At 39.0% G+C, this 27,364-nt stretch overlaps 2 protein-coding genes across 4 annotated transcripts; one reads left to right on the top strand and one right to left on the bottom strand.

The window, feature by feature from the left end:
• The first annotated feature begins 27 nt into the window (after nucleotides 1-27).
• Nucleotides 28-14,171, top strand: fanci (FA complementation group I). Of its 2 annotated transcripts, none has more exons than XM_086073400.1 (37): nucleotides 28-235; nucleotides 332-404; nucleotides 526-656; nucleotides 918-1,071; nucleotides 1,168-1,225; nucleotides 1,814-1,855; nucleotides 1,952-2,075; nucleotides 2,150-2,235; nucleotides 2,316-2,448; nucleotides 2,549-2,626; nucleotides 2,716-2,852; nucleotides 4,481-4,661; nucleotides 4,747-4,834; nucleotides 5,024-5,154; nucleotides 5,228-5,298; nucleotides 5,667-5,781; nucleotides 6,769-6,891; nucleotides 7,104-7,172; nucleotides 7,599-7,700; nucleotides 7,788-7,976; nucleotides 8,138-8,259; nucleotides 8,804-8,965; nucleotides 9,485-9,664; nucleotides 9,741-9,907; nucleotides 9,983-10,053; nucleotides 10,781-10,897; nucleotides 10,973-11,024; nucleotides 11,091-11,218; nucleotides 11,336-11,401; nucleotides 11,490-11,586; nucleotides 11,697-11,881; nucleotides 12,269-12,325; nucleotides 12,405-12,464; nucleotides 12,568-12,636; nucleotides 13,433-13,528; nucleotides 13,610-13,711; nucleotides 13,794-14,171. In XM_086073400.1, exons 1-37 carry the CDS (start codon nucleotides 155-157, stop codon nucleotides 13,854-13,856), a joined length of 3,960 nt encoding a protein of 1,319 aa, XP_085929526.1. In that variant the 5' UTR covers nucleotides 28-154; the 3' UTR covers nucleotides 13,857-14,171. The 2 variants fall into 2 exon arrangements, with proteins under 2 accessions (XP_085929526.1, XP_085929525.1); XM_086073399.1 differs by having other exon boundaries at nucleotides 100-243.
• polg (polymerase (DNA directed), gamma) lies at nucleotides 12,495-27,364 on the bottom strand. 2 transcript variants are annotated; one of them, XM_086073398.1, is made up of 23 exons: nucleotides 27,150-27,364; nucleotides 26,327-26,938; nucleotides 25,761-25,956; nucleotides 25,507-25,674; nucleotides 25,280-25,426; nucleotides 25,096-25,175; nucleotides 24,841-25,023; nucleotides 23,649-23,791; nucleotides 23,433-23,559; nucleotides 23,136-23,360; nucleotides 22,056-22,173; nucleotides 21,477-21,542; nucleotides 21,220-21,345; nucleotides 20,994-21,154; nucleotides 20,766-20,819; nucleotides 20,555-20,672; nucleotides 19,806-19,941; nucleotides 17,775-18,021; nucleotides 16,019-16,141; nucleotides 15,767-15,935; nucleotides 14,675-14,883; nucleotides 14,435-14,595; nucleotides 12,495-14,024 (listed from the first exon to the last, which is right to left on the bottom strand). In XM_086073398.1, exons 2-23 carry the CDS (start codon nucleotides 26,905-26,907, stop codon nucleotides 13,930-13,932), a joined length of 3,633 nt encoding a protein of 1,210 aa, XP_085929524.1. In that variant the 5' UTR covers nucleotides 26,908-26,938; nucleotides 27,150-27,364; the 3' UTR covers nucleotides 12,495-13,929. The 2 variants fall into 2 exon arrangements, with proteins under 2 accessions (XP_085929524.1, XP_085929523.1); XM_086073397.1 differs by having other exon boundaries at nucleotides 23,136-23,559.

Here is a 27,364-nt window from a genome sequence, read left to right as displayed (position 1 = left end):
GGCAACCCACAAAAACAGAAGCGGAAGTGCTCGGCTGCTCGCTGCTGGGCGGGAAATATGCTCCTGCAAGGAGGAAGGTTGTGGAAGGATTGTTTACATCGTCGTCCTGCTGTCTCACTCATATCTTTACTTTCCATCGACCGTGAAGGCTGAAATGGATAGAATTATTTCCTTATCAGATGGAGACAGTTTGGGGGAACTTCAAAAATACTTGTCCTCCCTCACGGAAGGAAAGGTAACTAGGTAGTATTGACTAATGTCCGCATAATGCATTGATCGTCTAATGCTCACCAGGTAAGTAGGCTAATGTAAAATACTCCTTTGTTTACAGTTGACTACACTAATCACCAACAGCGCACTAAAGGGCAAGACGATTGGCACAATTATTAAAGCCATATTCAAAGGTAAGATCGTTTTTGTATGCGATGTTAAATAATGTAATCATGCAGCGATTACGTTTTTTATCTATACTTTAGTGCGGTTTGCTGTCATTTAATCATTCACAGATCAACTATTTTATTTTAGGCTCGCCACCTGGTTCGACTGTAGGGTCAAAACGCAGACTGCTGCTTTATCAACATTGCATCCCCCTCTGTGAGTCTGGTGACCTCCAAAGTGAAGTGGCAGCTGATATCATTGGACTGCTTATGCTGGAGGTAAAAAAAAAAAGCTTGTATGAATGCAGTTAATCATTGATGAATTGAAGATTTTTAGTAATTTATTGCACAAAAAATGCAGAAGAGACAGGACAATTAAAAGCATTACACTTTCACGTCAAAGATAATAAATGTGGATTTCTTAAATTTATTTACAGTGTTTCACCCCTTACCTAATTTGCTATGTTTTTTTTTTGTTATCAGACTTGCTGTTGTACATTTTTTTCTATTTCTTATTTTGATTCTGTTGTATAAATGTAGACACACACTCTGGTTGGACCCTCTCTTGCAAAACTAGCAGAGCTATTTGTTGAAGAAATCAAGACAGGAAAAATAGGCAATGGCAAGTCTTTGGAGCTATTTCCTACTGTACTTACTGCCATGGCAGCTTGTGAAACAATGGCATATGGCAAAGGTTAGTACAAATGGTGGTTGCTTAATGCTAGTACAAAGTACATGTGGTTAAAAAATAAGAATATGTTTTCTGTCATATCCTTTTTTTGAAATACAGGTGAGCTCAGTGGTGAGGAATACAAGAAACAGCTGATCAACAGCCTCTGCTCAAGCAGGTGATCTAATGCTCCCAGCCTTGCAAAAATATTATTATTATTCAATTCATTTAATGTTTTGTATTAACTCATTCACTGCCATTGACGGCTATAGACGTCCAAAATTTATTTGAAGTATTTCTATTAGTTTGACATTATTTTCCACTTTTGTTAACAAGAGTATGAAAGCCTAGAATTTTTTTTATTATACGTTAAGAACAGATATAAAGTTTGTGATTAATCGTGAGTTAACTATTGAAGTCATGCGATTAATTACAATTAAAAATTATCGTCTGACGCCCCTAATTTTTTTTATTATATTTTCTTTTTTGTTTGATTACTTAATTATTTAAACTCAAGATTAATCACAAATTTTATATCTGTTCAATATGTACAACAATTTTTTCCTATGTTTTCATACTCTTGTTAACAAAAGTGGAAAAAACTAATAGGAATAGTTCAAAGGAATTTTTGGCGTCTATAGCGTCAATGGCAAGTAATGAGTTAATAGAAACCCAGTGCACCAACATGTTAACTAGTAAAGGCTGAATATGCAGTTATACTTTTGGTTTAAATTCACGACCGTACATACTTTTATTTATGCTGCAGATGGGACTCACAATGTGTAATCCACCTGACCACGATGTTCAGGTAAGTTAGAATATTAGTTTTTCTCGCTTTAGGGATATTTATCATCATTTTCAAAGTTGCTCTCTGACCCTTTCAAGTGTATCTGCTTCATTTTAGGGATGTGCCTTTGTCATCAGAAGAGTTGCGCTTCGTGGTGGAGAAAGTGCTGCGGATGTTCATCAAGCTCGACCTGCAGGAGATTCCGCCAGTTGTTTATCAGTTGCTGTTGTTATCGGCAAAGGTAGATGTTTGTGACAGGCATGCATTGCAATCAAGTCCTCCATTCAGTCTAAATGGCCGCGCTGCACCTTGTAGGGTTGCAAGAAACAGGTCCTAGATGGAATCGTCGGTTATTTTCAGCAGCAAGACCTTCACCAGCAGGAAGAGCAGAATGAAGGAGGGTGGGTGATTTCAACATCGCAAGTGGCATTGCCCATGCGAAGCAATTACTGCCTTTCATGATACTTTTTGTCTCTCTCAGGAACTCGGATTTAGAAGTTCAGTCCATTCCACAAGACCAATTAAGACACGTGGAGGGCACTGTTATCCTCCACATTGTTTTTGCTGTGAGGCTCGACCATGAACTTGGCAGAGAATTCCTGAAAAGCGTCAAGGTACCTAATGTCTCATCTGGCACTTACCCGTACTAAAATTGATACATAATGTAATTAAAACATTTCATGGATGTCTTCTTAAATCATTCCTTTTTACCAGGCTTCATACGGGGACCTTTGCCCTTTCAGTGTGGCCCTATTACTCTCTGTTGCACGCATCCAGCGCTATGAGGAGCAGGTCAGACGTGGCTGCGACGCCCCTCACGTATTTTCATCTGTCTCTTGTTTGCTCATTCATTACCACTCCCAATTCTCTGTATTCGTTAGGTGTTTGAATTTTTCAAGGGGGCAATTATTAAGAGCTTCAAAGATGAGCAGTTGCTGCTGGGGTCCAAGTTCCTGCAAGACCTCCTGCCTGGTCATTGTAGAATTGCTGAGATGATTTTGGACACGGTGAAGAGCAGGTGTGAGCAGTTACATGTCATGGCGTGCGTTCATTATATTATATGCAGTAATCCAAATTGATATGTGTCGAACGACTTGCGTAGGGCTTGATATCGATTCTAATTTCTTCAATCGATTTGATTTTGATTCACAAGAGTTCAGTCTGATTTGATTTCGATTTCGATTTCCCCCCCAATTCGATTAAATTCACTTCACTTCAATGCGATATTGATCAATTATGGAACATCAATTCTTCTTAGATACCAAGGACGTGATAAAAACTCCAGAAACATTCAATTCCAAATGAAATTTTGTGGAGGCAGTAACTAATTTAGCTTATTAATGAAAGCAACACGTGTTATAATCACTTCACACAGACATTGACATCAGCAAGGATGAGATGATAACATTTTCATCATTTTCTAATTCTATAATTGTAAATAGAAATTTAAAAGTGCAAAAAGTCAGCTCTTTCATAAATGTAAGAAAATACTTTTAAATTCATGTGAACAGTAGGGGTGTTAGAAAAAATCGATTTGGCAAAATATCGCGATATTACAGCGCGCAATTCTCGAATCGATTCGATATGCGGCCGAGTCAATTTTTAAACATCCATTTTTTTTTATGGGAATATTGAACAAAACATCTTACTTAGTGTTAGGATTCACACATTAAGCATGGAAGAATGTTATATTAATGGAACATTAAGTCTTAATATTTTATTTCAGTGCTGTACAAACATGAAACAGACTGCAAACTGTTTGTTAAATGCAGTGGCTCAGTTATAAGCCAGAATTTTCAGATAAATAAATACATTTTCATACAAATCTTACAGTGTACATGTACAAGTTTACTGATTTGTATTTTCTAAATTTGAGTTAAAAAAAAATCGCAATAATCAATTTAGAGATTTGTATCGGGATGAATCGAATCGTGACCTATGAATCGTGATACGAATCAAATCACACTAGGCATTTCACACCCCTAGTGAACAGTAAATTTAAAGAAAACAGTAAGATACAAAAAAAAAAGTGGACTTTTAAATTCCATTGTATCTCGTGTATGTAAGGGGAAAATATATTAAAATAATCGATTCCTGCTTTCATCAATTAATATCAGGCTCAAAGGAAAATCGATTCAATATCGATTCGCTTTTTTTTTTTTTCTTGCGGTTCAGAAAATGGATTTATGAATGAATTACATAATCTGTTCCAGGTTCTTACCTTTTGTTAACTATACAGGCAATGTAGAAATGTGGTGACGAATGGGGGAGAGGAAGCAAATTGCTCGAGTTAAGGACCACCTGCACCTCACAATGTGGAGTACTTTCTGTTCTTCTTTTATTATTTGTGTTAATTTAGCCATATTGTATCAAAGAGCTCAGAAATAGTTGCGTTTACAGTACTGAACAACCTACTAGGTGTTTGTTGACTATTCTCAAGTTGTATGTTTTCCCTTCAATTCAAGTGACTTTTCTCTTGGTTGTGTTTTTTTTCTAACCATACTGGGACCTTGCAAACCTGGCTCATGTGTTTTCTAATTTGGTCACAAGCTATCACACTTCTGCTATGTTCACACAGAGTATAAAAATACTTTATTGTCGTAAAAAAACAACAACAACCGTATTTGTATGGGTACTTTTGTGCAGTGTCTTTGGATGGGATCATGTGACCCAGGGCCTGGTGCAGCTGGGCTTCTTTCTACTGGATACATTTGGACCGAAACCCGGACCATTTGGAAAGATCACAGAAGGTTCTGCTACTGTGGCTCGGACCCCCACTCAGCTGGCATGTAAGCTTGGAGGTCAGGTGCTCCTTCAGGGCTTTAAGGTAACATTTAGTTGTTTTTTTTGTAATGCGGTATCTGTCCTTGTTTGCTGTACAGTCTTACTGTGACGTGTTTTTGTCCTGTAAGATGCATGAGGCAATCAGAGGCGAGATACTGGAGCAAGTTCTGAATCGACTGGTCACAAAGACCGCCTCACCTGTCAATCATTTTTTAGGTAATACAGTACACTCAACTTTCCACATCATTATGTACACTTCTGATCCAATACAGTCCTATCTTTAGCAAAGGAAGGTTTTTCTTTTTGATAGACTTCTTGTATTCAATCCCAGATTGTGCAAATGGCCATAATGTTGCTGCTGCCAATTGTCTATTAAATATACTGGAATTATGATTTGTGTTTCAGAACTCTTCTCAGACATTGTAACCTCTGCTCCAATGATATTGCTGGAGTCATCCTCCAAGGTTACTGAGACTTTTGACCATCTGTCATACCTCCCACTGGCCACCGTGCAGGGATTGCTAAAAGCTCTCCAGGTGTGAACTCCACGCAACATACCTTCACATACACAGAAACACGTGTAAAATGTTGTCACTGTTTGACTTCCAGCCACTGCTGAAAGTCAGCATGTCCATGAAAGATGCGTTGATTCTGGTTCTCCGCAAGGCCATGTTTTCAAGGTATATGAACAAATTCCGTTTTGTACTTTGTTGCCAATTTGAGCCATGATCACCATATGTTTCACTTTGGTATTGGCTTGTGTAACTCATGTGGCATGATGGTATAGATCAGGGGTGGCCAAGTTCGGTCTTCGAGAGCCACTTTCCAGCCTGCTTTCCTTGTCTCCCTTCTTCACCGCAGCTGAATCTAATGATCAGCTCATCAGCCAGCTTTGATAACGATCCTGATCATGAATCAGGTGTGTTAGTGGAGAGAAACATGGAAAACAGGCTGGATAGTGGCTCTCGTGGAGCAAACTTGGCCACCCCTTGTATAGACTGAATCTAGATCTGAATGGGAATCTTGATCTGTTCTGGTTCTTTACCAGCCAACTGGATGGACGAAAATCAGCTGTAACAGGCTTCTTGTTGCTGTTGAAGAACTTCAAAGTGCTGGGCAGCCTGGCCTCCAGCCAATGCAGCCAGACCATTTCCTCCAGCCAAGTCTGTAGTTCCTTCATACTGTATTTAATATGTGCTTTTATTCATGCTACTGCCTGAAATTTAAATTGTTGACATTTCTTAACCACAGACACATCAAGAGACCTGAAAACTCTTAAAATGTGAAAAAATGCTATTATATTGTTTCCTTGAAAGTATTTGAAGTGAAAGCTATATCGTAATAAAATAAAGCGATTTACATTTACAGTAGGGGTGTGCCCAAAAATCGATTCTCATAAAAAAATCGCCATTCTCATTTAGTACGATTCAGAATCGATTTTAAATGCCCCCAAATCGATTTTATTGAAATTATTTTATACTGTCTTTCCTTTGTTTGTGTGTGCCTTTATTGGGAGAGCTGTTCATGTTGTACCTGATTTGGCCACTTAGGGGCAGTGTGGTTCCACGCAGTCTGATACACTGTTAAGTTTTAGCCAAATTAGAGAGTAGAAGGAAAAAGTCACGATCAAGTTATTCCAATAAAAGTTTTTTTTTTCAGCGTGGAGCCGTTCTTTTGGGTGATAAAAGTGCAGCGAGTAGAGCACTAATTAGCATTAGCGAGTTAGACTGGAGTAGATCATTACGATTCCTTGAACATCTATTTCCGAATCGAAAATTGATCCTGAATCAAATCGCACACCCAAAAATCGGAATTTAATCGAATCGTGAGACATTCAAAGAGTCGCACGCTTAATTTACAGTAAAATAAAATTATAAAATTTATGAAGGTTTGAACATTGAGAATGTTTAAACAAGATAGAAATGTGAAAAAATGTAAATGCCTCGATGAAAAAAGTGTATTAACGGTGTAGTGAGGCGTTTTAGAGCCTTAAAACATTTACGTATAATAAATGTAAAACATAAAGCTAACTACTTTACGGATTTCATTTATTGCGGGTATTTTTTGGAACCTAACCCCAGCAGAAAATGAAGGAACACTGTGCATGAATTCTGACAGATGTTCAACTGTCTTCCCATACACTCAACTAGATCCAAGTGGATGTTCATTCTCGATATAACGCTGCTGCCAACGAGGCCTTCTGTCTGGAAATCTTGAGCAGCCTTCGTCGTTGCCTTGGCCAGCAGGCCGATGTGCGCTTTATGCTCTACGAGGTTTGTGCTACTTTTCAAAGCCTTTTTTTTTTCCAGTTCATGTTATTGTCTATACATTTTACATATACAGAGATTTGGATCTGATATTGCGGGACAAGCCAAAAAGTCACAAAAACATAATATCCATTAGATTGTACATGCAGAAGAGTCATGTCATTGAAGAGGCACATCTACCTTATTATGACTGACCTGTTGATGGATGTGTTGTTCAGGGCTTCTATGATGTTCTTCGTCGAAACTCCCAACTCGCAAGTTCCATCATGCAGACACTTTTCTCACAGGTATGAATAGGGCTGCTCGATTATGAAGAAAACATTAATCACGATTATATTGGTAATAATTGAAATCGCGATTAGGACGATCATTTATTTTTTGGGTACAAAACAAGAAAATGTATAGACGTAAAAAAAAAATGGGACAAATAAAACTTCATTTTGGATTAAACAAGATGTATCAAATTTGTTATTTTAAAATAAAATAAAAGGTTAAAAATTTGTAAATTTAAACAACTCAAAATGAGTAATAATCTTTTTTTATGATTAGGCTAATTTTGTAATTGTGGAGTGTAATAATTGAAATTGTAATTTAATTTTGAATAATTGCACAGCTCTAGGTATGATCGTCCACTACTCTGACCTTCTTATCATGTTACATGCATTGTTGATTATTTTTTTTGTTGTTGACACTTTTTGTTGTTTGTTTCCTAGTTGAAGAGGTACTACGAACCCGAACAAGATCTCTTGCCCCCGGTGAAACTGCAGCCCTGTATCACAGCTACTGGAGAACAGATCCACCTTCAGGAGCCTCTGGTACTGTTGAATTCTAGTGATGCTGATTTGCCATTTTTGATTTATAATTAATTCTGTACCTGCTATGTAAATCCTTTTCTATCTCAGGCCCACCTGGTATGCTGCATTGTACAGTGCCTGCTGTGGCTTACAAATATGCGTCGATCAGCCAAAATCAGTGCTTACGACAGCGATGATGATGATGACGAGGATGAGGGATACCAGTCCGAGCTACAGGCTATTCTAGAGAGCATCACAAAACGCATGATCAAAAGTGAAATGGAAGACTTTGAACTGGTATGCACACACATCGCTTTGAAACGTTATGCCAGAAATAAAAACGGTTATCATGAAAAAAAATTGACATTCATTTGACATAAGAGTCAGTTGTCGGTACTTGACGCAATCCCTTTCGTCCTAGCTGTTTGTAACCGTCATGGCGTATTCTGTTTCGTCAGGACAAGTCGGCAGAATTCTCCACCGTATCCAGTGTTGGTGTGAAGAATAATATCTATGCTGTGCTGGTGATAGGACTCTATGAAGTCCTCTTGGAGTACAACTTTGTCAAAGGCAATTTCAGGTATTTGTCACTTCCTGTTTTTGGTGTTACATTAACTCATTCACTGCCGTCAAAAATTCATTTGAACTATTTATTAGTTTCACATTTTTTCCACTTTTGTTAACAGTATGAGTATGAAAACCTAGAATTTTTTTTTTACTGTACATTTAGAACATATATAAAATTTGTGATTAATCGTGAGTTAACTAGTGAAGTCATGTGATTAATTACAATTAAAAAAAAATATCGCCCGATGCCCCTAATAAAAAAAAGAAGAAAAGATTATAAAAAATTTGGGGTGTCAGACGATTACATTTTTTAATTGTAATTAATCGCATGACTTCAATAGTTAACTCACGATTAATCACAAATGTTATATCTGTTTTAAATGTACAATTTAAAAAATTCTAGGTTTTCATATTCTTGTTAACAAAAGTGGGAAAAAAAGTGAAACTAATAGAAATAGTTCAAATGAATTTTTGACGTCTAAAGCCGTCAATGGCAGTGAATGAGTTAATTATTATGTGGAAATGTCACTTTTGGAAACTGTGTATGACACTTTTAGTAAAAGGGCCTTTGAGGAGCTGTTGGAGCTGTTTAACCGCTACCACAAGCTGTGCGAAATCCTGAAGGAGAAATCCGGAAAAAGTCGGCAGCCTTCAATCAAGACTCCTCGAAGTTTACTCTCAATGGGCTTTATATCAAATCTGCTCACTGCGCTCTTTAGGTAAGTGCGCTCATTATGTATTCCTCGAGTGTGGGCAAGACCGGAAGTCTTGAACTTTTTTGAAAGTTAGAGCTATTTCTTGGGTACTGATTAATTTGAAGGGCGAGCAATTTGATATGCACTGATATAACAAATGTGCTCATTTTAAAATGATTATACGTTATTATTGATCATTAATTATATTCTTTTATGACAAGATATTGACCAAGTCAATGATTTTTTACAATAATTAGGAGGGATAAATATCAATAGGCAACACTTTATTTGTATTCATCTCTGCTGGTGTTTTTTCAAATGACGACATGCTCAGTTACTGCAGTATTTACTGTTTTCATCGTGTTGTTTGATGTTTATGGCCCACAAGTGTTTTTCTATATAGATCGTTATTGTAATTAATTGTGACTAGTCTGCTCCCGCGTTATCTTAAGTGATAGACTATGGCATAGCAAGGAAGTTGCACATAAACAAAACATACTGTCCTTGGCAGAGGTAATAAAGATGCAATATTGTGTTTTCCAGAGACAGCTCCCAGAGCAGAGAAGAGGCTCTCACCGTGCTGCGCTCCAGTGGAGAGTTTGTTCGTTATGCGCTTTGCGTGGCTGTGCAGAAGATCCAGCAGCTGGAAGATAGCGGAGTTTCAGACGGCCCAGATGGCCAAAGTTCAGATTTGACTTTCCGCTTCCTGTGTGAAATGGCAAGGTAGGAATCCTTCAGTTGCATTAGGTGTGCATTTGGGGAAGATTTGTCCACCTATAACGTGATGACCATTTTACAGGGTGCTGATGTGGCGGTATACCAACGTCCCCGACGCAGCGGAGGATTCTGGGAAGAAAGAAAAGCGGGCCGGCCTGTCACAATTGAGCCTGGAAGGTCTTCTTGGGATATTCACTACCTGCCAGCAGCGCTACCCTGATAAGATGACCAAGCTTCTCTCATCCATTGGTTAGACTCGCACACAATCACTCAAATTGAATGAACAGTTGACAGGAATTCCATTGCATTCTGTTGATCTTCTAGACAACTCGGAGGACGTTGATGAGCCAGAAGACTGTGAACAGATGAAGTACTGTTACATCCGTCAATTTCAGGTATTTTTTTTCTTCTCTGCATGCTTTCCTCGATTTTCTTCAGCCTCTCCAGCTTCTTCCTATGTTCCAAAAACTGTTAATTGACGACTCAAGTGAATGTGAATGAGAGTGTGAATGTTTCTCTTATGTTCCCTGTGATTGGTTGGCATCCAGTCCATGTTATTCCCAGCTTTTCGCCCCAAAGTCATCAGGATTAACTCATTCAAAATCCAAAACGTGTAACGATTTTAAAGCTTTGCCCTTCACTCCCAAAAACATATCTATGCTTTTTTTTTTTTTTTTTATGCAAGAGCATACAGAAGGCTTTGATGCAGCTTCTGACATGAAGAAGTGGCTTAAAGCAAGGGTAGTTATGACAAAAAACGGCCAGCAGGTGGCAGCAGAGTATAAGCCCTTTTTGAAAGTGTTTTCACCAGGAATGTGAATATCGATGCAACTTAGCTACATTCTGTTGCCAATTGCTGAAAAACGGAAACAGATACAAATGTACTTTTTTTTTCTTGATGAAAGAAGAGACTCTAATCTTTATTTTGCGAGGTTCCATGTTTTTATGGCAATAGAACACAATATTCTGTGGGCCTTGCAAAATCAGTCAAACAGCCGGGAGTGAAGGGGGTTGCTTCAGTGAAAATGGCTGGGAGTGAATGAGTTAAGATCCAGCTCAGCAGTAGATGTATTGTTTGAACATGTACACCGTTTATCCTTTGTACTCGTTCTTTGTCAACAGAGAGCGCTATTTGCCCAGTTGAGCGGTGGGGACGAGGAATTTAACAGCAGAGAAGCTCAGCTTTTGGTCAACATTTTGAGTGTGCTTTCACTCCAGCTAAAACCTTCTTCTAAGCAGGCACGTATGCTATTAATGAAATGCTCGTATGACAAATACATACTTGGTCTGCTAACGTCCGCATCAATTAAACAGTTTGCTCAGATGATCACATGGACAGTGAAAATCTGCAAGGAGACCAACTTTGGTGAGTCACTACCAGCTTCATTGGTTGGTTTTGATCGGTCGGACTAAAACGTCTCCTTGTTTTTAGAGGACTCTGCTTTGTCCAAGGGGCTGCTCTCACTTCTCTTCAGCCTGCATGCTCTTTTTAAGAGCCCTGCCAGCTTGTTGCTCGAACTTTGTCAAGACATTCATAGCCACCTCGGAGATATTGATCAGGTACAGAATCAAATTGTGAGGACGAGGTATAGAAAATGGTGGATGCATATTGCACAGTATCATTACCAGCTTCATTTTATATATATATATATATATATATATTTTTTTTTTTTCCAGGATGTCGAGGTAGAAAAGCAGTCTCACTTTGCTATCGTCAACATGAAAACGTCAACGACCGCAGCAGTTAAGTGCTTTCCTTATTTTTCCTCCCCCAACTTCCAAAGTCACTCAATTGTCAGAATAAAATACTGGTTGTTATCTCCAACTCCAGCTGCAGGTCCTGTCTCAAGTGGACAAGGTGCTCGATGAAGTGGACTGGCTCATTGGCAGAAAGAAAAGCCAGATGACCCCTGACAAAACAGGCCCTGGTAGGGAGACTTTTACACTGATGCTCACTGACATCAAGTTTAGGGTTAAGGGTGGACCACGGAGGTGTTCTTGCCAACGTTGATTGGGGCTTTATGTTTCTTACAAATAGGCGAGGCATCACAGTCTGCTGGCCATCAGGATCCAACGGAGAAAGCAGTGACACTGCAGCTTGGAACCCTTCTGACTGCATTGAACGAGTTGGTCCAGACCGCTTTGCAGCTCGGAACTTGCACCATCACATTGCTCAGAGTGCTGAGTCGCACTTACACCATCCTCACCACGCTAGTTAAATATGTGTGTAGTTCTCTACTTATTGTTAGGGTTGCAAAATGCTGGGTATTTGCCCGAGTTGGAAACTTGGAATTAATGGGAATAAAAATACAGCTACTAAATTGAAGGTTGGCTCTTAATAAGAATCTAACATAAACGCATAGAATTCAGGCTGGTGCAGAGGTACCTTGACTTTGTTGAGTCAAATTTGAAGCTTCACATATAACTTCTCAATTGGATGCATTGCCACTCAATTACCCTCAATTCTCAGTTAATTCCCATTTTTTTAAAAGTTTTCAATTTGGATACTTCAGCAGTTCCCCATCTTAATTTGAAATGAATTTTTAGAGTTCAAATCTACACGTATTATAGCCATTTTGATATGAATGTATTTTCTTCCTATTTTTTTAGTACATTCAAGTTTGTACCAGTCAGGGTGGTAAATTACCAGCACGCTTTGAGAAGCTGGTGAGTCTTGGCAACAATGTAAGATTTTTGCACTACCGGTGATGACATGCTTAATTTTTTTGAATGTGCTACAATGCAGGTCAAACTGTCTGGTTCCCATCTGACTCCACAATGTTACTTTTTCATCACATACGTTCAGGTGCAAAGGGATTCAAATTCTCAAAACCAGTCCATGCATAGTTTTCACACCAGGTGTAATTTAATAAACACTGTTGGTACATTTTTTCATTAATTCTCTTCAGGGTGGAGAGTCAAGTGTTGGTGGTGCGGACAAGAAGAAAAAGAAGAATGAAGTGAACATTGTTGCCACTGTAAGGATCTTGTATTGGTGATGGACAAATGAAGCTTCATGAAGCACTTGAGATGTTTCTTGCCTCATCTAGACTAGATGGAACTTTTGGGTTCAAGGAGAATCCATTTCCATTGCCCTTGCATTTATCTTTCAACCTGAAGTGCCATCTAGAGGAGAAAAACAATATAATTCCAATGCTTCATGAAGCTTCATTTTCTCATTACTACATAATAGGGTTGGGCTATTTAGGGGACAATTCGCTCCATCAATAAATTTGATTACCTCCTCACCCTATCATAGCAATGAATTACCCCTTTAGACCCATAAATGGTCCCAGTGGACATGACATATTCATGTGTCGAAACCAATAAAACGCATAAATTGGATGATGTCAACACTTCTGGTTCATGATTGGATATTAACTAACCAATCTTTAACGCAAGTTGTTTTGCATGATGTTCATGTTAAAAATATTGCATATAAGCTTGTAGGTTTAACACGTTACAGCCATATTATCCTGGCGTTCACGACAAAAACTAAAAACATGAGATAATCCCAATAGATATTTCCATGTTCTTATGTGGGGAAAAGAGTCAAAATCAGCGCAAAAAAAACCCCACTAACATTTTGCCCAGCAGAAAAAATGCAGGTCTGAAGGGGCTACTTAAGGGGGCCCAAAATTTGGTGCGACAACTTAGCATGATACGTACATTCGATAACACATTTAAATTTTTATTTATAAAATAACGTGTATATATATACTTACTGTACAATGTACATTTAAAATGAATACAGCCATTTTACTTCCTGTGTAGGCAAAACTTCTACGTCACACAAAGGCCATTCCCAACCTGATCTTCAGCATTGAACAGTATGAGAAATACATCATCACACTCTCAAAGAAGTCAAAGGTACATGTGAATGTCTATTGAGGGGAAAAAAAGTGTAAAAGAAAACTAAATTAACTAATTTTAACAATGTGCATTGTCCAGGTAAATCTGATGCAATACATGAAGCTGAGCACTTCGAGAGATTTCCGCATCAATGCTGCTACTCTGGACGCAGCCCTGCAGGAGCAGGATGACACCGTGGAGGTAAGCGTCATCGCCACACGAGGGGGCATCCATCTGTCCAAGCCTGCTTTCAGCATTTGCATTTGTTTCTGTTCCTTTTAAGGGCGAGTCACAAGATGTGGAAGAGACTCAAGAACCCAAAAAGAAAAAAAAGCGGAAACAATGAGCTGCGCCAATTGGTTACACACATCTCCTGTTTGCATATGTTGATGAGCCTCCAGGCATTTCGCGTTCAAATGTTACGAGTCCTTTGCCTGCTCCATAAGATTTTGTCTTTCTTGACTGATGGAGCCTTTGGTGATGTCAACTATTTGGTAGATGTCCAAGGCTTCACCTGAAAGCACATTTTGTGTATTTATGTTTTGTTCTGTTGTTAGTTCAATTATGAACAAACACTATATTTAGCATATTTTGTATTTCATAACGCATAGCCAATTTAGATGTTCTCCTATGGCTGACATTAAAACTGTATTATACTGGTGTTACGTGATCAATTTGTACTTATTAAGTTAATGATTTATCTAATTGGCAGCTTTATCAATGAGTTACTCATTACACACTCGAATGGATAATAACGATGGATTTTGATTGAGTCACTAAATTATTATTCATTTTGTAATTATGTTTGAAAGCAGTGTAAATGTCTTACATCATACTGATAGCTATATCTAAATCAGTATGACCTCACGTCAGCTAGATGGCGACACTACTAAAATGGCTGACGATTTGCAGCACACAACTCACCAGGAGGAAGGCCGTATTTTCGTTCTACGCCCATTGGGTTGGAGGGGGTCACGCAGTCCATGGTGACCTCTTTTCTTAGACAGGTGTCAATGTCAACCGCGCTGAAGAAAGCGACAGACTGTGGAAGGTCCGGCATGCCTAATGCGTGTGCAAACATACTCCTGCAGGAGACAGAAGACGCACACAATACGGTGAAGTCCATTTCCAATTTGGAGGGGTCTATGCCATCTGTTAACAGACCTGGTGAGAAGGTTGGTGATCTGCAACGCCAGCGCCGCTCGGTATCGGTCTTCGCTGCGGACGAGGTAGCGCACCTCGTCGTGGATGCTGATGCAGAAGCGGCCGTCGATGTCGTGCTCCTCGAAGAGCCACCTCATCGACACCAGCATCAGATGAAGGTAATCCACTGCCGAGCTCTGGACCACCCAGTTCACTCTGCTGGTGATGAACTGACAAGAAGAAAATGCTGACAAATGTGACATCTGACATTAACTTCACTCCCTCCTTTAGGCTGATTCCAATGACGGCTCATCAGCATGCTATGGAGAAGCCTGATAACAATGCTCAGCTGCGTTGGAATAGGGAGACATGGAAAACAGGCTGGATAGTATGCCACGAGGACCAGGGTTGAGAAACATGGCTGTACTTTATTCTTGTTGAGTAGATTTTTCAGGCATCTTCATTTTTTTGGGCCACTTTTACTCCCTACATTTGAAACATATATTTGTAATTTCTTTACTTTTTTTCTACCGCTGCGGATAATAAAAAATAAAAATAATAAAAAGAGAAAATGTTTTCTGTAAAGATGGAAAAATGTAGCTTCATGAACCATTTGCAATATTTTTGACTCCTCTTGAAGGCGCTCTTGGTTTAAAGATGCAGCGGTAATATAGCCAATATAAATATATACATGCAAGTGGTTCATAATGCTTAATTTTCTCATCACTAGTTTTCTCTTCATGCTAAATAATCAAAATGGTTACTATATACAATACTGTATATGGTTTTAAAAAAAAAAACCTTTTGTACTCAAGTTGTTAAATCAGTACTTTTATTTTTTTAACACAGCTATCTACTACTACTTAAGTACAGAAAAGTGTGAGTACCTTTGCTACCTCTGGTATTTACTGAATCTGTATGAGTTTCACTTTTTGAATTGAACTACTGAAATCAAATTGTCCACAATAAACTGTAGCACAATCTTGAAACAGTAAGTTAAGTGATAACTGGCAATATTTAAATCAATTTGTCTAATGAAGCCTTTCTTTCAAATCATTTTTTTATTGTCCTCCACTTTGAGTTTGTTTAGTGTTGGTCCATTCTTTAGCTCACCTCATCATTTACTGCCTTTGGCTCAAGAGCTCTGCTAATCCTGCAGCCCAGAACAGGCGTCTCTGGTTGGGCTGAATGCGCAATGCTCTCCAGTTTGTTGAACATATCCGACTCCGTCCCCCCAGACCACATTCGTTTGGCTACTAAATCCCACTTTCTTCGCCGTGAGCTTGTGGGTTAATAAGACAGAAGACAAGCATATGAGATGTACAAAACTGTGCTTGTGAGTGTTTACTCTTCCTAATTTCTCACCTCTGTGAGGCCAGTCTACTGATCTTTCGCAACCCCTCAAGGGATACGCTTCCATCTTCCTCCCTTTCCACCTCAATTCCTAGCTCAGTGACCAGCCACTCACCTTCGTCTGATAGTTCATATCTGGCCCCCCCAAAAAGAAAAAAAAGAATCACAGATGTGTCACACTGCCACAACCAAGAAAGTAGGTAATGACCAATCATGGCTCATTTTGCTGAAAAAACGCAAAAAACAGGTGAGCCAGGATTAGTCGTTACCTACTCCCTCAGCACAGGTGATGTCGTCTTCAGTAGATAGCACTGGAATCGTTTGTTTTTAAAGGTATTAATTGTACATGAAAAATAATGAAGTTATCAAATTCATTCTGGACAAAATGTTAACTTTTTACTGCTGAAAATGACCAAATGAGTCAATTATCCTTTTAATAGCGCAGTTCTTATGGTATTAAAATCATTTCTAAGCTATGGACCGCTGTCCGCGAAAGGATGAAGCTGTTTAATGTGAATTAATAAATAAAACACATGGATTGACACAAATAAGTGCAACATTTAGAAAATAGTTTGTCCTTTACATATTATATTGTTATTACTGTGTTTTTATACAGTAAAAATACTGGATAATGCTAGTTTCTAATAACTAATTAAAAAACGGTTGGTGTTTTAGGAAAATTGATTAACTGTGGATTAACTGCATTGACAGTGCCATGCAAAAGTATTAACCCCCCCTTGGACATTTTTTTGGCTTCAAACAAAGGTGTAAAATTTTATTATTATTATTATTATTTTTGTGAAGAATCAACACCAAGTGTGACAATGGTGGAACGGAATTTATACAAAACTTTAACTTTTTTTTTTTTAATTAACAGAAAAGTAGAGTGTGTGAAAATATCCACCCCCTTTTCTCTCAGTGCAGCCAACTGACTCTAGAGGTTTCCTGGTGATTTCTGAATGATCCAATGTTGACCTAAATGGCGGATGATGACAAATTATGTCCACCTGCGTGTACCGTAATCTACTCTGTATGAAGGCACCTGTCCGTGATGGTCTCAGAGGCCTGTTAATAGAATATTGAGACGCAAACAGCATCATGAAAGAAGTTGTGGGGAAGTTGAAAGAAGGATTAGAATATAAAAATATTTCACAAGCTTAAAACATCTCCCAAAGCCCTGTTTGATCAATCATGGTTCAAACCTACACAAAGCCAGCCGTTGGAATGGCCAAGCTAAAGTCCAGACCCAAATACAATTGACAATCTGTGGACAGCTCTGAAAACTGCTCTTCACAAATACTCTCCATCTAATCTACCCGAGATGGAGCTGTTTTGCAATGAAGAATAGGCCACCCAAAAAAATCTGTCTTTAGATGCGCAAAACTGATAAAGAAATACCCCAAAAGAAGAAGTCGAAGCAAAAGGTGGTTCTACAGCGAATTAACTCAGGGGGCTGAATATTTTCGCTCATTCCCCTTTTCAGTTTTTTATTTGTGAAAGTTTAAAAGGTTGTATTCAGTTCCACTTCACAATTGTATCCCACTTGGTGTTGATTCTACACACAAAAACAAATCCAATTTGATATCTTTTTTTTTGTCTGAAGCCTGAAATATGGCAAAAGTTTAAAGGACTAATGCTTTCACAAGGCACTTTAAATTCATTTCAAAAGGAAAGTTGATTTTAGAGACGAGCGCTTTGTGTTACGAGCATGGATGCAGAACAATTCAGCTCTTAAGTCAAGGGACCAGAGTACAATGAATGAGAGTACCTGCGTAACCCCTTTGTCAAAGCATACATCTGCCGGGCCTTATTGGCAGCCTCCGTCTGACTAAGGCGATGATTGAACTGCATCAACAGCCTTTCTGCGAAGGGCTGTCCTGCACCGTAGATGCGGCCGTAGTTGAACACCTTGGCGTGCTCTCTGCTGATGCCCACGGCGTCGGCGGTACGGCTGTGCAGGTCGGTGGCTTGGCTCTTTTTTCCTTGAAGCGTCATCCAGCCGAACGCCGTAGAACCTGAACCGCACAGAATGATTGGATGAGAAAATATTTCAGCATTCACAGCTCCTTATCATTATGTTGAATTTACTTTTTAAAATGTTAACAAAATTAAACGGATTTGAGCGCTGGAAGCTTGCAATAAGCAACAATCAAGATAAGAGAGTTACCGGTAACGTTAATTTGAGTACTGCACACTCAAATAAATAACTTATACTAACCAAATGTATTTACTCCACACTAACAATAAATAAGTTGTTATACACTTGTTTAAGGCAACAAGTTTGCATATATTATGTGCTAAAAATCTTCATAAAGCAATGACAACCACTAAGCAGACTGTTGACACGACATAAGTCCAGTTAAAAACACATTATTAAACATTAGAAGCCGTAATGCTGAGTAATCATTTTCCAACAAGAAATGTAGTTGAAGAAAAATGTTAAATGACTGTAACAGTGGGCAAATAATTATTTGAACATGAAGTATATATAATTTCTTAGACAGAATCTCATTTAAAAATTCATAACGCATAATGTAAAAACAACTGGAGGAATTTGGACTAAATCAACTTATTCACTGCCATTGACGGCTATAGGCGTCAAAAATTCATTTGAACTATTTCTATTTAACATATTTTCCACTTTTGTTAACAAGAGTATGAAAACCTAGAATTTTTTTATTGTACATTTAAAACAGATAATTAATTACAAATGTAATATCTGTTCTAAATGTACAATTTTTTTTTTAGGTTTTCATACTCTTGTTAACAAAAGTGGGGAAAATCTTAAACTAATAGAAATAGTTGTCAATGGCAGTGAATGAGTTAATGTGAAGCCTTAACAAAACCTCTTAGTAGTGTTGTGATGCCAAAATATGATTTGATTTGTTACGAAACAAAGATTGGTTCATGGACTTATCAAAAATGGGTGTGGTCTAATAAGACCATATTGAGCTTGAAAGACGGTAAGAGGAGAAGTGGATTGTGTGATAATTGGTAGAAATGTTAAGTTCCAAAATATTCAAGTCATCTGATTACCTGAATTTAATGAGAAACCTTGCCCACTTTTTTACCAAGTTGGCACAAGCATATTTACTAAACTCATTCACTGCCATTGACGGCTATAAACGTAAAAAACTCATTTGAACTATTTCTATTTGTTTAAAAATTGTTCCCACTTTTGTTAACAAGAGTATGAAAACTTAGAATTTTATTTTAGATATACAGATATAAAATGTGTGAGTAATCGTGAGTTAACTATTGAAGTAATGCGATTAATTATAATTAAAAATTTTAAACGCCTGACGCGACTTAAAGATTATTAAAAATTCGGGGCGTCAGGCGATTCTTTTTTTTATTGGGAATAATCGCATGACTTCACTAGTTAACTCACAATTAATCACAAATGTTATATCTGTTCTAAATGTACAATAAAAAAATATAGGTTTTCATACTCTTGTTAACAAAAGTAGAAACAATTTTAAACTAATAGAAATAGTTCAAATGAAATCTTGACGTCTATAGCCGTCAATGGCCGTGAATGAGTTAAATAAAACATAGCAATCGTGGGGCTCAAACAATGAATGTCCAAAAATGTGATTGTTAGATTCAACAAAGACTAAATTGGCTGTAAGGGTGAACATAAGTGGGAATAGCAGTCTTCATCTAAATGTCAGTATTATGATTGACAGGTGATCAGTCCAGGGCGTACCCCGTCTCTACATCAGCTGTGATAGGCTCCAGCTTTCCCCCATGACCCTGAACAATATAAGCAGCATAGAAAATTGAAGGGAGATCTCACCATGCATGCCAGCAAAGTGGGCCTCCCCGAGCACAGCCGCAATCCACAACTCTTGAGAGTCCACGTCGGCTCCGACCAGGTGGTAACCCGGTGGCGCTTGCACCATCGCCTTCAGCTCACTGCCCACTCTGTCCCGCTAAGGACACAAAACATATTGGCTGTGTTCGGAATTTTCATTCTCTAATCACGTCATAGGGATTTTTATGTAGTCGATCATATAATTGGTTCAAGGTCAATGTTATATTGTTTATAGCGGAGGTTTATTTTACAAAATTCCTACAAACAAAGCAGCAATCCATGTTTTGGTATGTTGCTCCATGCTTGTTCACTACTTTTCAAAATGCAACGTGGGATACACTATATAGAGGAGAACCAATATTAACAAGACATTTGAACAGCACTACAAATGGGTAGTGGATAGAGAGTGATTCCAAACATAGCCTCTATAGCATGTCAAATTCATTTCATTCTGGGGCCACTAAATTTGATCTGAAGTGGGACAGACCAGTTTATGTTAGTGCGGATTAATAATAAGCAGCAAATAACGACAGGTGAAAATATTGCCTGTTTTTTTGTGTGTGCAAATAACAAGTACATTCTGACAATATTCTATTTTTCACTATGATCACAGTAATCTGAGATTTCTTAACAAAAATCAGTGCAAACATTTTGAATCAAATCCTAGCCAAATTCTAGAATGCCATGTGAGTGAGTGAGTGAGTGAGTGAGTGAGAGAGTGAGTGTCTTACGCGTGCATTACTGGCAGTCAGCCATGTTGGCTCCACAGCCCTTCGCGTGACAGTTCCAGCCGTGACCACCTGAGGTAATATCGCTCCGTACTGCCCCTCTTCATCAAACTCTTTGTGCCTTTTGAAACCACACAAATCTTTGTATGAAATAATATGGTTGCCTTCATTTTTTGGGGTCAATGCAGATAATACGCAAAAGTAGAAGACCAACCTGCTCACAAAACGAGGTAGCTCTCCTTTCCGTAGCCATAGCACCATCTGAGAGCTTTGATGAAGACCATCCAGGTCAAATTCAAGCACTTTCACTGAAATTCAATATTTACTGTATTTGTCTTACTATTAATGTTTTTTTTTCATATTACATTGTCACTACTATCTATGCATTTAAAATCAAATGCTGACTGTGAGACACACATCCCCAATGATGGTTGATAGATACCTTATGCGTTTATGAGCATTCCTCCAGAAGGACATCATTTTGTTGATTTCTAAGGCCCGTGTGGCATTGGTCCCACCCCTTCCTGCTCTAAGAGTACCATCCTCCATCTTAGGCAGGAAGTCTTTAGAAAAAGGACTGCCAACATTATTTTTATTACCATCCTGAAACAGACAAAGATTCTTGAGTGTAATGCAAGCCACCTACTTATGAAGCACTGACGCCTTACCTTGTGCGGTAATTTGAAAAACCAACATCCAGGAATGTCTATATCGTTGTAGGGGCCGAGTCCTTGGTGATAGTGGCAAAGACTGTCCTCTGGGACAAGATGGGACTTCTGGGTATGATGCTGCTTCTGTGAAAACGAGAAGGGGAAAAAAAACGGAGGGCAAGCAATGTTGAGGCATGTTATGTAAAAACAGCAACAATTACATTCTAATCTGGTAACAGACATTTTGATGCCAGAACAAAGATCAATTGGGATACCCTGTTGGTCACGGCTTTGACTTCATGTTCCTCTGTTCGTCTCTCCATTGAGCCATACTCCTCCACCTTGTGGGGCGGGAGAAAAAAAAAAAAACCTAAGCACATCTTTTTTTTTGTAGTACTTTGCTTTTGTGGCTTCTGGTTGATGGAACATTAGAAATAAAAATGGAATGGATAATAGAAGAAGTACTGTGACCTAGTGGTTAACAAGTCTGCCTCAAAGCCAAGGGAGTTCTAGATCCAAATCTTGACTCAGGCCCTCCTATGGGGAAATTACATGATCTCCATGTGCTTGTGTGGGTTTTCACCGGCTTCCTCTCACATTCCAAGAACATGCACATGAAGCTAACTGAAGACTGTAAATTGTCCATAGGTGTAAATGCAAGTGTGAATGATTGTTTTGGCTATATGTAGGGGACTGGTGACAAGTTCATGGTGTACCCAGCTTGAGCCCAAGAGTCAGCTGGGATAGATTCCAGCTCCCATGATCAATGAGGACTATAGAAAATGGATGGATAATTTCTACAACAGAGTGTACCATGGTGTACTTACTTGCCCACTACATTGGAGTCACGTTACCTTTGCCCAAACAGTGCTGTCTGTCCACATGAGATCTTCTGATGGTGCGCAGTCCACATACTCAGGACCCTCCTTGCAATTCTGGTCACAATACTCTCTGTAAACACACTCGATCTCTCTGTAGAAGACAAAAAGCTTACATACATCTTAACTTATTCACTGCCATTGACGGCTATTGACGTCAAAAAGTTGAACTTTTTCTGTTAAAATTTTTTCCACTTTTGTTAACAAGAGTATGAAAACCTAGATTTTTATTTATTTATTGTATTTATTTAGAACAGATATCAAATCTATGATTAATCATGAGTTAACTATTGAAGTTAAGCGATTACAATTACAAGTTTTAATCACCTGACGTGATTTAAAAAAGAAAAGAAAAAATATTTAAAAATTAGCAGCGTCAGGCGATATATATAACTGTATGACTTCACGAGTTAACTTGCGATCAATCACAAATTTGATATCTGTTCTAAATCTACAATTTAAAAAAATCTAGGTTTTCATACTCTTGTTAGAAAAAGTGTAAAAAAAAAAAGTTAACTAATAGAAATAGGTCAAATGAATATTTGACGTCTGTAACCGTCAATGGCAGTGAATGAGTTAAGCATGCTGGATTTATTCATTGGACCAGTGGATCTCAAACTGTTTGTGTGCAGTGGAGAAAGTTTTCCAACGACCTCCACTAACGGCACTTAAACATACCCCCCCCCCCCCCAAAAAAAAAAAAAAACTTACCGGTAACTGAATTCAATAGGATTAAATATCCATGATCACTAGCTGACGTGAAATGCTTTCACTAACAACACAAACAGAGAGATGCTATTTTACAACGGCTGTCAGCGTTGCCACCTCAGGGATTTCTTCACTTTATTTCGGACTACCAGTATTACGCCATTAAAAAAAAAATCTACTCGCAACGTTAAATCCCAATAAGAAACTGTCAACATGAGGAGAATCATATTCACATTTTTTCCATATGATAAAACAAAAAAGGGAGTCAGTTACACTAACCATAATTTACTGCAAATTATTCTGCCTCAGTTTGAGAACCACTTAATCAGACCATGGTCCGCAAGTTACCTGTACGGGCAAAGGGCTGGCCCGATGTTTTCCTCCGGGGAATCTAAGTTATCCCTGCGTCCCGGGACCAGATACCCCCAACCATGCTTCTCTGTGTAATGCAGCGGAAACCCGTCCCACGTCAGACCCATCAGTTTAGGAGTCAATCTCATCTGAAGACTAATGAGATTGGCTCCAGGTGACCAGCTGTCCGCAGACATCTTTTCACACAGCTTACGATACCATCTGATGATGCAGTACACAATGAGGAACAATGGAATGTGAAAGTGAAAGTAAAAGTTCTCACAAAGATCAGACCCAGGATGTCCAGGCAGGTGTTGCTTTCTTTTGGGAAGTCGGCTCACTGTTTCCTTCAGTTTATCCACAGCTCGGCTGCTGGGAGAAGGACCTGCTGCAGAGTCCTCTTCAAGCGGTGGACCTGCATCTTGAATCACAAAGGCAATCATAATACAGGGATTTTCAGAATGAAGACCACCATAATTTCGTGGGCGACAGACACCCTTAAGGATATACCTTCCATCCAGTCTGCAACAGGAGCAGCAGTTTGTGATTCAACTTCTTTTTTGGGCTGTTTCTTTTTGCTGGCCGGCAGTTTTTTTAGCTTGAACTCCTGCACATCCCACTCAAGGTCCCAAAGCCAAGGATCATCTTTAAATCTAGGAATAAATATATAAAATACATGACATGGACAATAGTATTCAATTGTGACAAATGGTCATTCTATCAGGATAGTGGATCTCTACTTTGCACCTAAAATATCTGACACCTGATTTTTTTAAAATTATATTTAAGCATTTGTAACATGAGGGATCACTCATGTTGGATGAGAAGGCCTGGCTGACCATCTTGATTCTAGTTGAGAACTAATTTATTATTTTCTAAATAGGGTTGAGTTTGGGGTCCATGCATCTAAGCATTTATGTTTCTGACTTTATGTACTGCACGGAAATATGGAAGCAAAATATCGTCCAAAACATTTAAGATTTAGGGGGAACTGAGTGGTCAGGTCATGTTTTATGTCAAATTTATAGAAACACTCCATAGTGACATAAAAAATAGTTGTACATTTTTACAAATTAAAAAAACAAACAGAAATCATAATTGTTCACAGCCATTCCTCGGTAATTTGTTGATACAACTTTGCCAGCAATTAAGCCTCAAGCCTTTTTCAATATTATTTCAGATCCCTACAGTTATGTCATGTGGTCAGTGGAAACAGGATGCACCTAAAGTTCAATTTTAGCATCATGGAAAAGGTGTGAAATTAATTAATGTGATTTCTTAAGATTATTTTTAACAAATTTGCTGAACTGTAAAAAATTTAAATAAAAAAATAAAATAAAATAAAAACTCCACTATTATTCACTGTTCATTAGTGTTGTGGAGTGTTGTGTGTAATTGTTTTAGTAAAATAATTCATCTTGAATTAAGGCTATATTTAAAAAAAAAAATGTGGAAAATCTAAAGTGCTGTGAACATTTTACAGCCAATGTCCTAATATGTCCACCAATATACAGGTGCATCACAAGAGATTGAATGTAAAATACCACAAATTACATTCACTTTAGGATAACAGAGAGCCACATTAAATCATACGCCTGGTATACAATTTTCAGGTTCACTATACAGTATTTTCCTCTCAAGGAATAATAATGTGTCATTCTGACAAATTTTACTTACAGAAATAACGTTTTTTTTGACTCACTTCTCATCCTGCAGAAGCTGGCATGCATCATCAGCTAGAGTCATGAGAGATTTCTTCATCTCTCTCTGGAGCTCCTCATAAATGTCCTGGGAATCCTCCACGTATCGTCCCCAGTTGTGATTGACAGGAAGGTAGCTCACACCCATCTCCAGCATTCCGGCAAATGTCACTGGATGGGGACATCTTTGAAATACAAATTAGTTGTTGAGTTCCAGTAATAACTACATACAATTCAAAAGCAATATGTATTCTGACCTCTCCATGAAGAGGGGCAGCTGTTCAATGAAAATTTGATGGGTGGCCTGAACATCTGAGGCGCAGTACTGCATTAACTCCTGCAGGTGACCAGAAAAACAAAGTTAGGGTACACTGATGTATTTGATAGCTGGACAGATTGACAAATACAGTAGATGAACCATGGACAGAAAGTCATACAGACCTGGAAGTCGTTCCTTACATCCATCATGGAGCCCTTTACAAAGGTCTCTCTTGCCTCTTTTTGTAATGGTGGCCCTCCCACATAAAGAGCATGGACATCAGCTAAGTTGTTGATGCTGCTAATATTCACCCAGTCCCAAAATCCAATCTATACACAAAAACATTCAATTGGGAAGGTTTTCAATAGTCTATGTCTAAAACAACAAATCCAGAGTCAAATACACAAACCTTGGGACCATCTCTTTTCTGTCCCACTTTCTTCATGTGCTGGCTGACCTCCTGGAGGCCCAACTTCTTGCCCATCTTATTGGCCATCCACAGCATACGCTGGAAGCCAGTCAAGCCCGAGATAGCCATGTGAAGACTCATCGTGTCCATGAAGCGCACCTTAGACCCCTTGAGAATTGAATACAGACATGGATATGAATTCAATGGGAAAACACAAACCTGCTACACTCACCTTTAGACACCAAAACATTCACCTTTAGTAAGTATTGCTCCTTGATGTGAGATCGGTCAAAACTGACATTGTGGCCCACAATGAGTCGTTCCTTCCACTGACCCCCTGGCGGACGGACAGAGTTCATTGGTGTCTCCAATGGGATGAGGTCAGCGAGGATGAGCTGGTTTGACCAGGAGTAGCGCTCTTCGATCAGACGTTTGCTGCACCAAGAGTACCTGGTAATGCACACACAAAAACAAAAACATACACTACCCATGTAGAGTAAGCAGGGCTGGGTACTGCCAACGATGCTCACGATACAATTTGTATCACAATACAGGCGTCACAATACGTTTCGCGAAACATGTGCATCCCGATACACGGGCCTTCAAAATGATAATTATCCCATTACTTTACATACATTTTTATGAAAACCGATGATGAAAAATGATCTGTATACCCAACTGATGATGAATTTAAAGCCGCAGTACGTCCCTGGACCTCAGATTTGCTAATCCCTACACCACCATGCTACCAGATGGATGAAGCCAATCAACACAATCATTTAAGTCTTACACCGTGGCATACCTTTTTTTTTCTCCTTACCAGTGTGTTGGAGACAAAGCAACTGCCAATGTTGGACACCGTCCCTCTGCCATGCACACCTCTACATCAAACACAAGTGCTGTCTCATCTGGGAAGTCAACCCTGTGTATCTCCCCGTCGGACCCGTAGCGTGTCCAGCCAACCTGCCATGCCCACTCCTGAGGCATGGGAGGAAGCTCTGCTTGCTGCAGCTTGGCCGCACCTTCCAGGTAGGGAAGACTCTGCTTCTGGGCCAAAACTCGGAAGTGTTCGTCAATATTGTCTCCGTACATTTTGGGAAGCTTCAGCTCCACTTCGTCGAGCAGTGATGTTTCTTTCCCCCACAGCTGATGCTTCTGCAGGTGCCGTACACCGCGTTCCACATCTTCTTCTCTGTACTTGGGCACCATGCCTCTAAATATCTGCTTGTGGAGGTTTCTTGACAGCATCTGGATATTAAGGGGGTTCATGCGGATCTCTCCAGTGTCCTCGGTCTGAACTGAGTGGGGCTTTGTGGAGCAGGTGCGTGGCCATATCCCTTTTTTGGAGATGACAAACCTGTGCATGGGACACCGGATCACTTTGAGCGTCACAGGCAGCATCACCTCATCTGGACAGGCAGCTCACTGCATCCTATGAAAAACATTCACAACTGCATCATTATAGGACTAAACACATCAGCCAGTCCCTAACTGTTGGATGGAAAAACAAAGCCTGAATGAAATATTACCCGTGTAAAGTCGTAATAAAAGACGACCAGCGCATCTAGTTATAACCATTTCAAGAACATGGACATTTACCATTAGTACGTATGAAACTAAGTTACGTCTTTCTATCAACTTACCCTAGTCAAAAATCATGTTGGGTCAATCAACCAACTGCAACATTCGGCTTTTGCCTTTGCCTCGATTGTGAGCTAACACGCTCAAGCTTAAGATCATGTTTTATGACACGACTGCGGCTAAAAGCCACATAAATACACCCAAATTGATAAACGTGATGAAACATAAAGGTGAGAAATAAACGTGACAGTTTCCATACAAAGCTTCTGCTGCTTCG

The sequence above is a fragment of the Leptonotus elevatus genome, chromosome 4 (genome assembly GCF_054856555.1).
Source record: "Leptonotus elevatus isolate MCC_2025b chromosome 4, RoL_Lele_1.0, whole genome shotgun sequence".
NCBI lineage: Eukaryota > Metazoa > Chordata > Actinopteri > Syngnathiformes > Syngnathidae > Leptonotus > Leptonotus elevatus.
Note: the sequence above shows the minus strand (reverse complement) of the source record. Positions and strands in the feature narration are given on the sequence as shown.

Bases quoted from the DNA above. Each gene is read 5' to 3' on its own strand.
- fanci (XM_086073400.1), top strand. From the start codon at position 155: ATGGATAGAATTATTTCCTTATCAGATGGAGACAGTTTGGGGGAACTT. The intron at 2,449-2,548 runs GTACCTAATGTC...CCTTTTTACCAG, and splicing joins AATTCCTGAAAAGCGTCAAG to GCTTCATACGGGGACCTTTG. The intron at 2,853-4,480 runs GTGTGAGCAGTT...ACTTTTGTGCAG, and splicing joins TTGGACACGGTGAAGAGCAG to TGTCTTTGGATGGGATCATG.
- polg (XM_086073397.1), bottom strand. From the start codon at position 26,907: ATGCTGCCTGTGACGCTCAAAGTGATCCGGTGTCCCATGCACAGGTTT. The intron at 25,427-25,506 runs GTTTGTGTATTT...TTTTGTGTATAG, and splicing joins AGAAAAGAGATGGTCCCAAG to ATTGGATTTTGGGACTGGGT. The intron at 25,176-25,279 runs GTCTGTATGACT...GGTCACCTGCAG, and splicing joins ATGTAAGGAACGACTTCCAG to GAGTTAATGCAGTACTGCGC.